Here is a 17,270-nt window from a genome sequence, read left to right as displayed (position 1 = left end):
AAAGTTGTGAGGTAGTGTTACTAAGTCCTCATCTTAGACCATGGATCCAAAGGGGAAAAACGCTGATATGTGCTATTTTCATATTCTCATAACAAAGAATTGATTAGGCACATATTTGTTTTTAGCATATTTTGCAATTCCAGAATTTTAAAAGTGGTGACATAAAAAGTAGGAGAGGAGTTTAAGACCTAAACATAATAGCTGGCATTTCTTAAAAGAATAGGAAAGATTTATAGATCATGCCAAAATCTGAATTTCATTAAATAGTACAAGTATGTAATGATTTCCCCATTTCAAGGTCTCAGTCAAAATATTTACTATGCTCACAACTGTGCTGAATTCCAACTATATTTTTGGAAATCTTAAGAGCATGTGTCAAAGTTTGGTGAGATTATTGTTGGACATAGACTGACAGCGCTTTCTCTTGTGCTTTTTTAGAAGAGAGTACCTGTGCGTTGAGCTTAGGGCACTCTTGATTCTTCTGTCCTTGATTTTGTCCTACCGCAACAGCACAGGTGGCAAACAGAGTCCAGAGACGCAGGGCTTGCATACAGGCTGCCAACAAAAACCAAGCAAACCTCTTTAAGAAATGGTCTGCTACATTCTCTGCTCTTTAGCATTTTTGTTGTACATAAATAAAAGCATGTACCCAGACAACAACTTTTTAGATCCAGTTGAAGTTACCCATATTTTAAGCTGTACTGATGCACATTTTTCATCTTTATCTACTTAAAAAAAATTAATCTATTCCATAACTCCATCAACCTATTTTTCTTTTTTTAAGAAATGTGTACTGGTTTGAAATCTACACTCAGACATTTATATAACAGACAGTATACTCATTTGTCAGAACAAGCAGGCATAAATAACAGGGCTTGATAACTCTGGCTTAGTAATGCAGGCAGAAAACAGCACCAGTCTTACTGACATGAACAGCACACACTTACCAGAGGGCTTTTCTGGAGCAGCTGCCGGAGCGAAAGAAAATTCTTCTTGCTTGGGAAACATTAATATAGCAGCACAAGGTGCAGTTGAGGGCGTTTCCAAATACAGCCTGACTAATCCCTGTGCAAAAACCCCAGGGTCCTGTGACGCATATCAGCAATGCATGGCACTTTATTATGCTCAGTGATACAGCCTGACCAGCTTAGAGATGATCAGCTGGTGTACCAACAACAGAACCTTTGACCTTCACTGAATGAACAGCTTTCATGGATGCAGCAGACAAATCTGGATTGCTGTAACTGAGGAAGGTGCTTGTTCCACAAGGCAAAGGACTATTTCCTTGGTATATTTCAACACTTTCCTTACCGAAACATCCTTGCTTACAACTCATTAAGGCAAGGGGTACACAAATGTGTATGTACAGGAAACAAATTACAACGAACTACTTAGAGAGTCATTCCCTTGGCTTTTATTATGCATGTGATGACAAAAGAGGAAGTCAAGGAGCCTTGTTTGTCAGGATTTTTTGGGAGACGGGGGGCCCCAACGTGCTTTCAGCAGTTTGTTATTAGGCACAATGCCAAACTGAAGAAAACAATAATTGTGTGAGGGAAGGGAAGGGAAAGAATAACACTTTTAAAGGGAGTTATTTTTATTGTAAAAGAATAAAAAAATGGAGAAGGCTGGAGAAATCAGAAGCTTGTACATTTAAAAAACATGAAATGTGTGAGGTCAGTGCTTATGACAGGTTTTAGTTCAGCAGCATTAGGCAGAAGTTCTCCCATAATACCCTATGATGCTGCCTTAAAAAAAAAAAAAAATCAAAAAAAAAATCTCAGTTTAAGTCCTCAGGCCCTCAGAACCAAAAGTCATCAGGACAGTAGACACTATGGCGCTGGGTGCTATTTCTGCCAGACTGGATGAGATCACATAAAAGAGAGAGAGACTGAAAAACAAAACCCTGCACAACTGAATTATAAAGCCTCATCTATGCTAAAGCTGCATCTAGAGTAGGGTGAACTGTGTCCAATCGTGGCCTGAGAGAACCAGCTTTAGGGAAATGCCAACTCTTCACTCTCATGCCCATCATTCCCTATCCTGACAATGTTACTAACAAGAAGTAGTTAATCACTGTTTTAATGTTTTTTTTTTGGTGGAGGAAGGTAGGGGATCGGTTGCTTGCCTCCCGACTAGGAACCGAACAAAACCTATCTTATACAAGTTGCTAAACTCTTTGTAGGCAGAGTTATTCCAGGATACATTCCAAATATAATGCAACACTGCAAAAACCACACACAATAATTCAGAAACTTTGTTTAGATGGATGGTGGGTTATATAACCCCTGTTTCTGTTACCATGATAGCTATATTTTTCTTTTTATATGGATACCCATGATATGCTCATAATTGTTTTTCAGCTGAAGCTTGATATATGTTAATATTCTGACCAAGGCTAAATAATTTTAGGATTAAATTTAGCAGCTCACAGTAGAGAGTAGGATTTCTATTTTAATGCGTCTGTGAATCTGTAGAAAGCTTTCTAGTAACTGAATGTCTATTAACACAATATTTTCACTCTTTATATATCTGTGACATCAAAATGGAGTTGAGATTAATTCAGTCTGCAACATAGGTAGGGCTGTTAAGACTCAGTGCTATGGACTGAAACTGATATTGTAATGTGGAGTCAGGTTTGTAAACAATGGAAAGAATGATGGGCTATCAGCACAGTGTGTGCTGCTTGGGCATTGCTTAGACAGAGGAAAATAATACTCAGAATACCAACAATTTGGAAAGAAAGTTAGCTTGTTTCATAAAATTGTACTCACAGTTCAGCCTGTCATTCTTCCTTATTTATGAATCTAAACCGAGCACGTTTACAGAGTAAAACTAACAGCAATTATATCTTATTAATGTATTGACACACAGAGAATGAAAACAAGCTAGTAAACAACATTACCAAAACATTTCCTAATTTGTAGGAGTATTCAATCCTAGTTTGTAGAAAGGTTAACAATATTGGATCCCTTAATACTGTAAAAATATCACGGCTAAAAATGAAAGAGGTAAACTGCAAATATATTTTTCATGAGAATTTTTTTAAAGGATTCTCTCTCATTTATTATTGACACAAAGCACTCTGCCCTCTGGTTATAACATGGCTATCTGGCTATTTATTATTGATCAAATCTTGGTCCTGTTGACCATAGTGGGATCAGGATTTGGCTTAAATGGCCGTCAAATTTTTGAGAGAGAAAACTACAATCCCGATAAACAAAGTCCAGCGTGACCTCTGGATGATCTTTATTTTCAGAGTATTGAAGGCCATTTTAAAATATTTTAAGTACCACAGAGACTAGGGAGGGATAATTATTTCAGCAGATAGGTTCTATTTTAACTTTAACTCTGGCTAGGGAGAAGAGCAAAGATTTTTGTGGGAACATTTTAGCTGTAAAATATTCTGAGACAAATCAACAGAACAATAAGTTATACTGGATTCTTTGTTGTTTGAATGTTAAATGAAAATATGTTAGGTTGCATTTTCTGGTGTTGCTTTATGTCCTTGTCCTTCAGTGAATAGGTAGAGAAATTGAAGATCCCTGCCATGAGGAATCTCATGACAGACTGAGATACTGAATGTGTTATTTCAATCTAAAGCAAAGAAAAATCGGTCTTCTACTGCGCTGCACGTATGCGTCAAAGCTCAGGTTTCATTGGGTCATTGTCTTCTCACAAATATTACATAATATATGATATTTTTACAGTAAATGTAAGGAGGCTGTACACATTATTTTACTTCAAACATTGGGTAACTAAGGTCAAATGATTGAAGAAAAATTTTAGTTAAGGCTTATTATCTGTTGTAGATATAGTTTGCACATTTTAAGACATTGGATATTTTCTGATCTTATATAACAGTGGACTAAAATGTGCATGCATAGCCTTCCAGAGCTTCAAAACCAACAGGCAGCAGCAAATGGATGAATTCCGATCAGTAAACACCCTCCCGTGAAGAATTCCTTCTCTGAAAGTTGCATTTCAGGTAGGTTGAGTGCTACCTCCGCCTTAATGTTCAAGTATAAAAATGAAGCAAAAAAGAGCTACAAAACATCTACCCGAGAAGCCAATCTAAATCTTCCCCTCCACCCCCGTAACTTTATGGATAATACACCTGCATCTTGATTCCAGCACTATATTTGAAACTCTTTCAGGTAACAGTATTACAGGAAAATGAGATGTGAGGGTTAGCTGGAGTTACTATAAAACTGCTCTAATGGGCAAGCTTGCAGGAATTTGGGATTCAATGCTACCTACTTTTCCAATAGAAATTTGGAATGTGGAAGAGAGATTATCAGTCACATCAGTGGAGGAGAGGAAGCTGGAAAACACTAACAAAAGGATTCTCTGGAATCACAACCAGGAAAGAAATAGGACGAATTGGAACACTTGTTTAAATTTAAAAACAAAAAGTAGCTTATAAAATGTAATGAGATATGCAAGAAGATATTGACTAAGTAAAAGGAGATTGCATGTAAAGCAGTTCTGCTTTACTTAATACTTGTCATGTCTCATTTAGAGGCAAGGCAAGAATTAAGTAGACCAAGTGCATTAATTCTGGAAAAAGACTGTAGAAAAAAGAATGGTGCAAAAACAAGAAAGAATGAGTCAGTAAAATCACAGTATGAGCAAGCTGAATGTGCAAGCTTAACTTAAATACCTGGAACATCTTTTAAGCTACCAGACCTTACATATCTACCAAATACATTGCTACAAAAGGTGAGGAATCACTTTCAGAGGTGACATTAAATGCATTTTTTATTAGGAAAAAAAAGATCAAACTGCCTATAATGAAGAAAAAAAATCAAATGCATGTGATCTGTTTGTTGCCTTTTCCAACCTAACTACTTATAGGAGTGTATCAAATTAACAAATTGCCTCCCATGGCCTCTGATCCTCACTGCCATACATTTGCATTTTCACAGAGCTGCATTTTGCGTATTGGCTTCTATTCCATCCGGGAGAACACGACACCAGCACTCTCCCTAGCCTGACGAAGGGTGCTTGTGCCCAAAAACTTGCAAAGAACAATTTTTCCAACTATTTAGTTGGTCTAACAGAAAACATCACATTTACCCAAAGGACCTTGTCTGCCTGTATCCTTAGACAAACAAGGCTACAACCAATACCCTCAAAACATGTAAGATACCGAATTTTGTCATTTGAAATGGAAACTTCACAACACGAAGAAGAAAGAAGCCAAATTCAAGTGACATATATTTTGTAAGCCTATGCAAGAAACACAAGATCATTCCCAGAGGACTGAACATCTATAATTCCCCGATTACTACACACAACTCCAAAAGTGCTTCACAACTATGCAGGAGAACTTCAGAAAAACTTAGAAATCATCTCATTCACATGACCTACTCCAAAAGAGATCAACCCAAGAAGGAAATCAACACATGCTGAAACAACTTAAGAGAGATGAATCTAGATATTTTCCCAAACATTATACAACGTAGACAAAGAAACTGCCAAAGGTTTTTTTTTTAATACATTCATCCAACAAAAAGAAGAAATGGAACCAATTATTACCGGAACAACTTTCCCAGTCACAAAAAACCAGAAGAGAAACAACACCAATATTACAGCATTCCAACCTCATACTTGATAAAACTGAAAAAACCAATCAACCCTCAAATATTATCACTCTCTCCATGCACACACTTACCAAAAGGTGAAAAGTCTGTCCTCTCTAAAGGCCTTAATTTCCATCCAGAAAAAATACCCTAATAATATACTATGATGTGGAGAACTAGAACAATTTTTCTGGCATCTCCATCTCAAGGAATATTTCCACCACCAAAATGAATCCACTTCCAACAACACTTCATCCTTTGACAACATTGAGGAAACAATCAACCCTCCCCAAACCCCCAAAAATCAGATTGGACACCTCACAGTGGATGAAATTCAAACCTTGACTGCTATATTGATTTCTTCAGGGAAAGAACGAACAATGGAATAATCAATAAACACCACCATAACAACCTCTCTGAGAGAGAAGGGCCATAGAATCTCTAAGATCCAACAACCAAATAGTAATGAAACCAGCGGATAAAGGAGGAGCTTTAGTTATCCTTAACCATGAGAACTACATAAAAGAAATCAACAGACAACTCTGACACCACCTACTATGAAAAACCAAAGATCCAACTCCGCTTTTCACCTTAAAACTCAAAACTACCATCAAATAATTCCCATTTGAACTACAAGAAAAACTACAGAACTTGATCCCCCCCCATTACTCAGCCTAGAGACTTTTTACATGCTACCTAAAATCCACAAACAAGAGAAACCTGGTAGACCTAGAATATCCAACCATGGAACTCTAATTGACGAAATATCAAGTTTCATCGAATCCATCCTAAAACTTCTTGTGACCCAAAGATTGAGTTTTATCCAAGACATACATTTTCTACGAAAACTTAAAATCATAGACCACTTTCCCAGCAACATACTCCTAGCCACCATGGATGTTACCAGCTTATATACCAACATCCCGCATCAGCATGGCATCCAAGCCTGCCACACACATCTACAAGAGAAAGATTACAACTCAGAGTATAGACCTAAAGATATTACTAAACTTATATGCTTTATTTTCACACACAACGACTTCACTTTCAATAACCAGGACTTCCTCCAGACCATGGGCACAGGTATGGGCACCAAAATGGCCCTACAACATGCCAACTATTTTATGGGCCACCTGGAAGAATTCCTCAAGAACTGCATCATCAAACCCATGCTATACTTAAGATATATAGATGTCAACTTCATCATTTGGACCAAAAACCTGAATCTCTGATTGAATTGGTGATGGAAATCCATAACTGTCACCCCTCTATCAGACTCTTAAATACTCCAGCACCATTTCCTTTTTAAACAGTATGATCAATATCCAGAATGGTAAAATACAAACTACCATATACAAGAAACCCTTGGACCAACATACATATCTGCACAGAACCAGCAATCACCCCCAACACACCAAGAAACTGTAATATACAGCAAAGTCCTCTGATACCACCAAATTTGCACCAAGAACACCTGTGATAGTCACCTCACAAATCTCAAAAGGGCTTTCACTCAGCAAGGACACTCTTCCAGAGAGATAGATCACACTTTTGAAAGAGCCATATGGATACCACATAAAGAATTGTTGCAGCACAAAAAGAAAATCCCCATAAACTGCACACCATTAGTTATGACATACCATCACTCCCTGAAACCTATACGGAAACTCCTCAAACAATCGGAACCCATACTAGAAAGAGACATAATTTTAAAAGAGATTTTCCCAGAACCACCCATCCTAACCTTTAAACAAGCACCGAACCTTGCCAATCTCATCACCAGAAGCAAACTTCCTATGGCCAAAACACACTAAATGGATCCAGACTATGCCATGACAAGAAATGTAAAACCTGCCAACACATCTCCACCACTCCCACAATAACTAGACCCCACAACAGCACCATCAGCATTCCTGGATCTTACACCTGCACCTCCAGAAATGTATTATGTTCCTGCAATGCTATTCTGTGGACAATAGTATCTCAATAAATAAATTATTTAGAAAAGTGAGGTTATGTGGAGTTGAACCCTAATTCAACAAAGTAAGCAAGCATATTTTAAGTATGAAAAAATTTCACCAATTTCAAAAGGCTTCTTCATGTGCTAAAACTACCTTTTTGAATGACAGCCAAAATTAGCTGAGGTTATGGAAAATAAAAGGAACTATTTGGCACTTAAATAATTTCTCAAGGCAGCTTCTTGGTTTGGCAAAAAGCCTACAGAACAAAATGTTTGCCTGCTACTATTGGTAAAGTATATTGGTAAAATTCTTAAGTCTGGTTTGTTTTTCCCCAAATGTCACTTTAACCTTCCAGGAAGCAGCGATGTTTTAAGCTAAATGTTTGGCTATAAGGGCATAAAAAGGATGCCAGTCTCAGGTTCCCTGTGGGAATCCATGTTAACAATTTACAGAACTACAACTTCTGTTACAAGATGCCACCAAAGTAGTAATGAGGGGGAAGAGTGATTTTCACTCAGTAACCATAGATCTTAAGAATGCTGACTGCTAAGTGACATCTTAGAAAGCCAAATGGCACATTAATTTTTAGGAAGGGAAAAAAGATACTGGATGGCAACAAAAAAAATCCTGAATAAAGACAGAATTGTGGTCTACAAGACAACTCCAGATGGGGCAGAGGTAAGACTGACCACAGAAACTGACGGATTTTGAAATGTGTTATAAATAGGCTAAGACCAACCAATGAAGATAAGAAGTCAAGGTTCTGACCCTCAGTTAATGGAGACAAGAAGAAACTGAGCCAGGATTCTGGTCCTACATCTGAACCTAATTCTTCACAAGGTGGTGTGGAATTAGCCTTAAGAGTACTTTCTGTATAGGCTCCCACTCAGCCCTAACAGCAGATGTGAATCTTAATAGGGTGAACCTATAAGTGGGGGAAAAATACCTCTTCTGAAGTCCAATTATACAGAATCTGTTTAAATGCTGTTCATGTCTCCTTGTCTGATTAGCACCAATCTGCTTCTCTTAATACTTCCATTGTAATGGAAAAGGAGTCTTAGAAGAAGCTGATCTAGACTGGCTGTTACACAGCACCAGCTCCTTTAAGGAGAAAAACAAAACAAGCCATAAAAACAGATTTTCAGCCCAGTCTCTCCTCCTACAACACAATTCTTATGAGAGGTAAGTGCCTCGATAAATACAAAATAGACGCTCAAATATTATGATTATCAGGATATTGCAGTGACAATTGGCAATATCAATATTCTGCTACTGTAAGTTGTTACACACTTCTTGTATCTACTTAAACACTTGCACATTACAAAAATGCAACTTGGATCCACAAGACTGATGATTTTCATCAACTTATACCTTCCTGGTTGCATGAAGAACTTTTTCTAGTCCAAGATATACACGTTTTGATCAATGTTGAATGAATATGTTAGTATATTTTATGCAGAGTATATGGAACTACAATGAAGGTGAATGTGGGCCTGCCCTGAAACAACTGCTGCTGATTCCCCCTTTCTCTTATCTATCAGTAAGAAAAAAAACATCTGCTTAGAATCACTTAGTCTAAGAGTGCTGTATCTAAATCAAATAAACTCTGACCCTTGCATACTATACTAACAGGACCCAATTTGGAAGTTAAGTCCGTAGGCCAAAGTTCAATCCACAGTGCATTACTAGACACTAAATTATATGGTGAATTCCGATGCGATCTAATGCCAGCAACATATCACATATTAAAAGTTCATACGGAGGTTTTCAAATTAGTTACATTTCTTATCCTTTAGGATCTCTTTTGGTATGACTCCTTTAAAAACTGAAATTCACCCTTCTCAGGCCTTTTTTCAAGAGAACAGGTTGTTTATGGGGTTGGGCTAGTATTGCAATATATGCCTACATTTTGCACTGCTTTATGACATTCTTGGCTACTAAATCCTCCCTTGTTCTGCCTGTGAACACTCCCATTGCAACTAGCTAGTCAGAACTAAACAAGCTCTCCACCACATCACAGGGTTTGTTTGCCCAATTCCTTTCCCTGGACAAGAGCGCAATGTAGTCCATTTATATGCATACAGGATGAGTGCATAATTTGCTTGACCGCGTAACACAATTCCAGTTCTAATTTGTTATCCATTACTTATCCTGTAACAAACATTCATTTTCTATGTATTAGTTAAATGCATAAATCACTTAAGTGTGTGACATCTTTCAACCCAATTGTCTACTCTGAAATTCATTTTACTCCAGTAAATGTAATAGTATTAGTCTGCTTTGTAACTAATTGTATTCTGTTTAATTGAGCCAGAAAAAGCAAAGGGGAAGCAGCTCTCAAAGGGCAGCTACAAGAAGCCTTGAAAACAACAGGGACTAATCAGTTCCACAGCCTCTATATCCCATCATCGTCAAGGCTTCATGAAGTACTTATCACCCCCAGTTACACCTGCCATCTATTGGAACGGTGCTTTAAACATAGGGTGGTACAGAAATATTATGCAATGCAGAATACAATTATGTGTATTCTGTTGAAGTGTGTAGCCTCAGGACTGAAAAAAGGCTATGCACTTATCCAGAGCATCATTCATTTTTCCCAGCAATGCAAACAATGCTCCTTAACCATGCCGTGCTGTCACTGCTGTGGTGTTAGTAGCCCCCAAACTAGCCAGTGCTCCTAAATTTCAAGACTTTTACTAGCAGCCCTGGAGCTTGCCTATTAGGAATCAGACCTCAGTTCTCCAGCAGCTTTCTACTTCCTTACCAGTAAGACGGTAAGTTATCTTCCTGAAGTCTTAATTCACTATAAGCTTTCCAACTTTTAGAACAGATGCAGGGTTTTTTGAGACAACAACCTTCAGCACCATGTAGCCTCAATTTACATGTGCTTTTGGAACACAGTTCATTCTGTGAAACCTAAGAATCTTTTGAAGACTGAGCAATACTCTTGCTTCCCTACATACAAAAACTAGCAAGATAATTATTCCTTTTAATTTGGCTTATCTACCTGGCCATCCCAAACTCAAGTATTTTAAGTTTAAGCATTATTATTTTATGAAAGAAGTTGAAAAAAATAAATCCATCCTAAAAGGAATTAATAAAAATAATGGATAAAACAGGGAGAGATCTGCAGGAACATGTAGTAATGTGCAAGGTTAAGTGAGGCTATTCAGCTATTGGAATAATGTACCTAGAATGATTACAAATCTTTAAATGAAAAAAAAAAATGTTATTTCTAAAAGAAGACAAGCCCATAACTTTTGTATGAGTTAATACAGAAGTTACTAGTTTATAACCTGTGTTTTGCAGATAATATTAGATTATAATGGCTTTAAAAATCTATCCATTAATAAAAGAATGCCATGCAGTCCAATTCTATTTCATGGATAGAATTCAGTGATATATTATACAGATTTCACAAAACAGTATGCCATTATTTATTACTAGCCAATTGACCACAAGAATGATGGGGAGAGAGGGCGGGGATGGAGCCCTGTGGCCCCGTCCCTCTCACATCCGGGCTTGCTCCCCCCTTCCTTCCTGCTGCCAGGCCTGTTCCCCCCATCCCCGCCGCAGCAGTGTGGGGCGGGGAGGAGTGGACCCAGGCCCGAAGCGGGGGAGGACCTGGCCTGAATGTGGGAAGAAGCTGGGCTGCTGCGGCAGGGAGTGGAGCAGCGGGCCTGGGCCGACTTGGTGGTAGTAGGGGGATGGGAGGAATGGGTTTAGGGCTGACGCAGGGGACGGAGGTTGGGGAGGAAGCCTGCTCCTCCCCTCCCCCAGCCACTGCTGTGTCAGGCTGCATCAGGCAGGGTCGGCTGCTCCCTCGCCCTGCTGTGTCAGGCCCACTCCCCCCTTTCCCCACCGCTGTGGTGCGTCTGCTTCTTCCCCTCCACTCTGCATCAGGCCCGCTCCTCCCCCCACTGCCTCTGGGTTGGCCATGCAGGAAGCGACAATGGGAGAGGGAAGGGCTTGTCAAAGCCAGCGCCAGTGGTCTCACCCCCATGCGGCATCTTGACCCCGTTCCCCCTCCCACGCTACCATCTCCAAGGAGCAAGGTGGGGAGTGAGGCCAGCTCCCGTGTCCTTGCCTCTGCCCCTGCCCCCTTTGCTCCATTGTCGCCACCTACAGTGAGCAGAGCAGGGGGAGGGTGCAAGGGGGTTGAGGCCAGCAGTGTTGGCACTGCTGGCCTCGCCCCACCTGTTCTGTCTGCTCCATTGTTGTCGTCTCCAAGGACCAGGGCAGGGAGGCGAGGCCAGCGCAGCCAATCAGAGCGTGAATAAAGTGTTATGGACAGACAGACAGACACACAGACAGATTAAAGCTTTTATAATATTACAATTATTTGTAAAACAAAACATTTATTTTTTCCTAAATTATTTGCAAACAATGTGTTAAATGACAAATCATCATGTAAAACCTAGCTTTTATCCAGTAAAACACCCAGATTAAGCTTGTATCTAAGGATTTACACATCTAAGACAGGGATGGACAAAATACGGTTTAACAAGGGAGTCTATCTGGCCCACAGCAGGTCCCTTTGGTCCTGCCCAGCCCAGGCACAGGGGGCAGCTCTGGCCATAGAGCATTTTGCTGGTCCTGCCGCCCCCACGCGCAGAGGCAGGGCAGGGGTGGCACAGGGGTTGGACTCAGCTTCCTGGTAGTCCCTGCAGAAGCAGCTCCTTCTGGCTGCTGCTGCTGCCAGTGTTGCCACCACCACCAGCTTGGCCCTACTGCCCAGGCACCCTGGTCCATCTGTCCTGCACCCACCACAGGGGGTGCAGGGCAGATCAAGCTCCACGAAGACCAGCCCAGGACCTCCGCAGGCAGGGCACACTTGGCTGGGCAGATGGGATGGGGCCACAGGAGGGAAGGGAGTGGTGTCCAGGAGGGGGACTGGCAGGTGATGCTGAGGCCAGGACCACAGGGCCCAGGACACAGGCATGATCTGCTATGTGCATGTCCCTCCCTGCAGAAACAGGACATGTCGTAGGGGTGTATAGGGAGTAGATTGTAGCTCTGCCCTGGGCCCAGGCCCCAGCCCTGACACTGCATTGTCACTGCCTCGCCTGCCTGTCCCACTTGCAGACACCATACCCCACCTGTCTGAGGTGCCCTGCTGGCGGGGGTCCTGGCTGGCCTCTACAGAGATCCTGCCTGCCCACTCTGTCCAGTGCCCCTGGCAGAGAGTGAAAGGCTACAGCCAGATAGGATCAACTGCCCTTCCCACCCCTTGCCACGTCACCGCCCTCCATCCCCAGCCCACAGCAACTCACCAAAACTCCTTAAGTGGCCCTCCAGCCTAAATAATTGCCCACCCCTGATCTAAGGTGTAAGCCATCAGACACACGGAAGATAGATAGCTGTCTTGGTACTTTTTGCACATTTCCTAGTATCAGAGTATGAAGAATTACAGTGGTGTGTGTCAAGAAAAACTATACATTTCTTTAATGGTATTTTACTTTCAGAGATGTACATCTTTCCTTGAAGTATGTACTGTATAAGCTGTCAGTTGAACAACATATCACATAAGGTTTTAAAATTCACTCTAGTCCCATCTGCTGCTTTTTGATGTGTACTGCACTGCATTGCATTATGGCCAGGTGAAACAGGAAAGTAGTATTTCTTTTTAATTAATATCTAGTAAAAATCTTGTAGTATCCCTATTCCCCATCAGGTTTGTTGACATTTCGTTGAAGTGCCCAGTTATTTCTCTTGGGCTGCAGTAAGCGGAAAAAGTGTGAAAAGATACTACTCCAACCTGGATCATATGAAATGCTGCACAAGACAAGTAGTATAAGCACCACCTACCACTGTAGGGAGGAAGATAATTGCATTTTGCTTCAGTCATACAATTCAAATAAAGGGAATGGGCACACACTTCATGAACTTTATAGGTCAGAAGCCTAGAAATAGGCTGAGAACTAACTAACATGGTTAATCCACTTCTACTGGTGGTAGGCCTAGCGAAAATTGACTTATGACCAGGGATCTGGGCTTTCTGTTTGCTGCGGAAAAATGCAGATTTTCTCCTTTAAAGGAGGAAAAACGCAGGAAACCATGGGTTTCCCCTTGCAGGGTGGCAGAGTTCCAGCTTACAAGGTGCTACTTGGGGCTGGGGGGAGCGGGACACAGGGGGCATGCACATGGGTGCTTGCACACATACATGTGGCAGCCAGCCAGCAGTGAAGAGCAGCTCTTGCAACTCCCTCCAGTTAAGTCTATAGGGGTGGGTGGTGGGGAGGTAAGGCACGGCACAAATGATGTGTTGTGGGGGGCATAGGCAATGCAGCAGGGGGGCACAGGTGATGCAGCGAGGTGGGGGCATATACCCCCTCAAATTTCTCCACTCACAGTGGGGTGCAGGGCACAGGGCTGCAGGTGGGCCAGACCAGCTATGGGCAGGAACTGCCTCTGTAGCCCAGAGATCAGGCATGGGAGGGAGCACTGAGCTGCCATGACTGCCAAGGTGAGGCAGCCCCCCCCCCCCCCCCCCGATGCCTGGCAGTAATGGGGGCACAACTCTGTGCCACTGTTCCTGCTGTGCTTAACTTTGGCAGGCATGGTGACATGATGCTCCCTTCTGTGCTGGGTCCTGCCCATGGGACCACAGAGGTGGCTCCTGTCTGGAGCTGATCTGGCCTGGCTGCGTCATGCTGTGGGCACAGAAATCTGGGGAGGCACATACCCCCTCATGTGTTGCCTGTGCACACACTGACCCTGTTCCCCACACACCCACCCCCTTCCTGACTTATTGGGGGGATGGGGCCTGGGGGCAGTGGGTCATGAGTGAGGGGCACCAGCAGGGCTGAGGCTTGGGAATGAGGGGCAGGGAACTGGCATGTCAGGGCTGTTCAGTGCCATAAAGCAGCAGAGGGAACAGCAGCAGCTGGACCTGTGTCTTGGTGAGTAAAGGGCCGGGGGATTTACTGATTTTCCAAATACCAAAATTTATAGATATTTTGAATGTATTTCACTGTAATGATTGAAGCACTGGTAGGCTTCCAAATTTCTTTAAAATTGTAAATATATCAATAAAACACTGTGTTCAACTGATACCTACCTCTATATATGGTTAGGATTTATGAATAACCTGGTTATGAATAAATAGGATTTATGAACAAGAAAATCTTTATCAGTGCCCTCCTAATAAAAATCCTAAGAGTTCTGATTAAAAAATAAATAAATCCACATTTTTTCCAACAGAACTCTTTGGATTTTTATTAGCAAGGCACTGATGAAGATTTTCTTGGCTGATACCAATGGCAGATTATTAACCAGCCATATTGACCAATACTGATCTGATAGCCGATTTATATGAATGTAGCTGGACATTGTGGAGAGCAGCATCCTGCCAGTAAGTCTGTGGGGGGGAAGGGGCATGGGGGAGGGAAGGGGAATTGGGGGCAGATCAAGGCTCCCATGGTGAGGGAGGGAGCAGGGCAGCGAATGCAACCCTGGGGCACGGGACAGAGCCATGGGCGGCTTGTTCGGAAGGTGCGAGGGTGGGGGGACAGGCTCTCTGCTGCTGCGCGCACCCCGGGAGAGGCATGGAGGACATGTGGTCTCCCAATTTGTGCAGGGGGGGAGGGCAGGCTGTGGACTTGGGGCCAGAGGCTGAGCCAGCCTCTTCCCAGTGGGGGGGCTGGGCTGGGACTGTGCTCAAGGTGAGCAGGAGTGGGATGGGCTCAGGTGCAGCAGAGCACAGTGCCCCAAACCAGGGTAGTGCTGGGGAGGGGGGCTTGGGGAGCTATAGCCACCCTAAAATTCCCCACAGCTCCCCCTCCCAGCGCTGGTGCTGCCACTGCCACTGCCTGCCCCACACATTTGAGCCTGCCCTGCCCCTACCCAGCATGAACACAACCCTTGCACCCCCACGCCAACTGGGGAGAAGCTGGGACAGCCAATGGCTCAGAGCCTGCAGTTGGCAGCCCTCCCCTTCCCACCTCCTCCTGCACCCCCGAGATGAGCCGTCCACAGCTCAGTCTTGTTCCTCACCCTGGCTCGGCAGCGCCTACCCCTGTTCCCTGCCGCACTCACTCCCTCACCATGCGGGCCTCGATCTGCCGCCCCATGTCCCTTCCCCCCCACAGACCTACCAGCAGGATGTTGCTCTCCAAGCTGCTGGACTGCGTTCCTGGCTGTGTGCATGATGCGGCTATGTGCATGTACATGGCATTTATCAGTGACATTATCGGCCAAAAAAAGCTGATTACCGATAATGTTAATTTTCCTGTTATTGGTGCCGATTTGATATGCGACCGATATATCAGTGTACCTCAAATATTAATCAGAGAAATTGGGATTTTTAAACAGAGACAACCAGGTTCCCTGCTTATGACATTGCATTACTGTCATCTGAACCTGTTTAGGGTTAGGCGACATGATGATAAAACACTAGCAGCTGCTATATACTACCAATCCAACCATCATCAGAATTAGGGCAAATAGACTGATGGCAGAGATGGTGGGAAATGAAAATCAGAGAAAAAAAGTTACCACAGAGAAGGGTCACTGTAGCCTACTACTTGGACATTCCTATAAACCAGGGGTAAGCAACGTTTTTTGGCAGGAGTGCCAAAAAAGCCATAATGTCTACCTTGGAAGGTGCTGGAGTACCAACATGCCAGATCCCGGAGCAGCTGTTTGCAGCCTCTTGGCTGCAGCTGGCCCATGGAGCCCAGTCTGCTTGCAGCAGGGCTTGCAGCCTCCCCGCCACCTGCTGGGAGCAGCTTGGGCTCCATGGCTGGCAGCAGCTGCTTAGAGCCCGGGCTGGTGGTAGTGTGTCGAGCAAAATAACCTTGCGTGCCATGCTCGGCACGTGTGCCGGGGGTTGCTGACCCCTGCAATAGAGAATGTATCTTATGTTTTTTCATATCTACATATTTGATTACTGATATCTATGCTCTATTTTTACACATTTTAAAAAAGCAAAACCAAAATAACATCAAGTTTATTCATAAATCCTAACCATAAAATACGGATGTAGACAACAGCTTGTAGTCAATTAAAATTATTCAACAAATGAGGAAGCAAGAAACTTTTTTAAAATGGGCATTTATTGAAACACCTAAGTTATGTTGCTTCCTTCAACTCTGCTGTTTTCCTTACATGTATATTTAGTATTTCATAACCTCATAACCAACCACTGCCAGATCCTTCTCTACCACGGTGGCGAAAGAAGCCACCTTTGTGTCCCAGGCTGGATCTGACTGTGAGGAGCCTGACTATCCAATCTCTAGCCTGGGGCCCCTGTTGAGTTTCATGCCCCTGAAATACAGGATTTTACATTGCAACTGCAACAAGAAACATCTGAAATGTAATAGTTTATGCCTAGAATTGTTTCCATTAACACATTACTGTTTGAATATTTAACAGTAACATAGCAGATATTGGAAAAATTTACTATCTGCTTTTACCTGCAGCTAGAACTAATCCAGCTGTTTACATTACACCTCTCGGGTGATGATCAGTTTCTACTATGAAGAAGATTACTTTAAGAACAGAATGGCATGTCAGGTGCAGGACTTTTAGGGCATTTAAAAAAAAAAAAAAAGGAAAAAGAAAAAGCTGCAGAATAGAATCAACCATTGGAAAACAGCTTTATTCCTGAGTAGAAACTCTCCCCTAGCCTCTTCATCAAAATCACTAGTAAACAAGCTGCAGCTGCTTAATGCTCTTTCAAGACTATGTCCACTAGGATGCACTGAATCCTGACCTTTACTAC

At 42.5% G+C, this 17,270-nt stretch overlaps 1 protein-coding gene across 6 annotated transcripts in view; it reads right to left on the bottom strand.

Moving 5' to 3' along the window:
- NT5C3A (5'-nucleotidase, cytosolic IIIA) overlaps positions 1–17,270 on the bottom strand; it is a 46,618-nt gene that overhangs the window by 17,475 nt on the left and 11,873 nt on the right. For 2 of the 6 annotated variants that reach the window (XM_014602606.3, XM_014602607.3), the window contains exon 2: positions 449–555. The exons of 2 other annotated variants lie outside the window; for them this stretch is intronic. In XM_014602606.3, coding sequence (XP_014458092.1) covers positions 449–555 — 107 coding nt within the window. Of the gene's footprint in view, positions 1–448; positions 556–947; positions 1,054–17,270 lie in introns of those variants that run through there. 2 more of the 6 variants (XM_014602608.3, XM_019483432.2) reach the window with 2 other exon arrangements.

The sequence above is a fragment of the Alligator mississippiensis genome, chromosome 5 (genome assembly GCF_030867095.1).
Source record: "Alligator mississippiensis isolate rAllMis1 chromosome 5, rAllMis1, whole genome shotgun sequence".
Taxonomy (NCBI): domain Eukaryota; kingdom Metazoa; phylum Chordata; order Crocodylia; family Alligatoridae; genus Alligator; species Alligator mississippiensis.
Note: the sequence above shows the minus strand (reverse complement) of the source record. Positions and strands in the feature narration are given on the sequence as shown.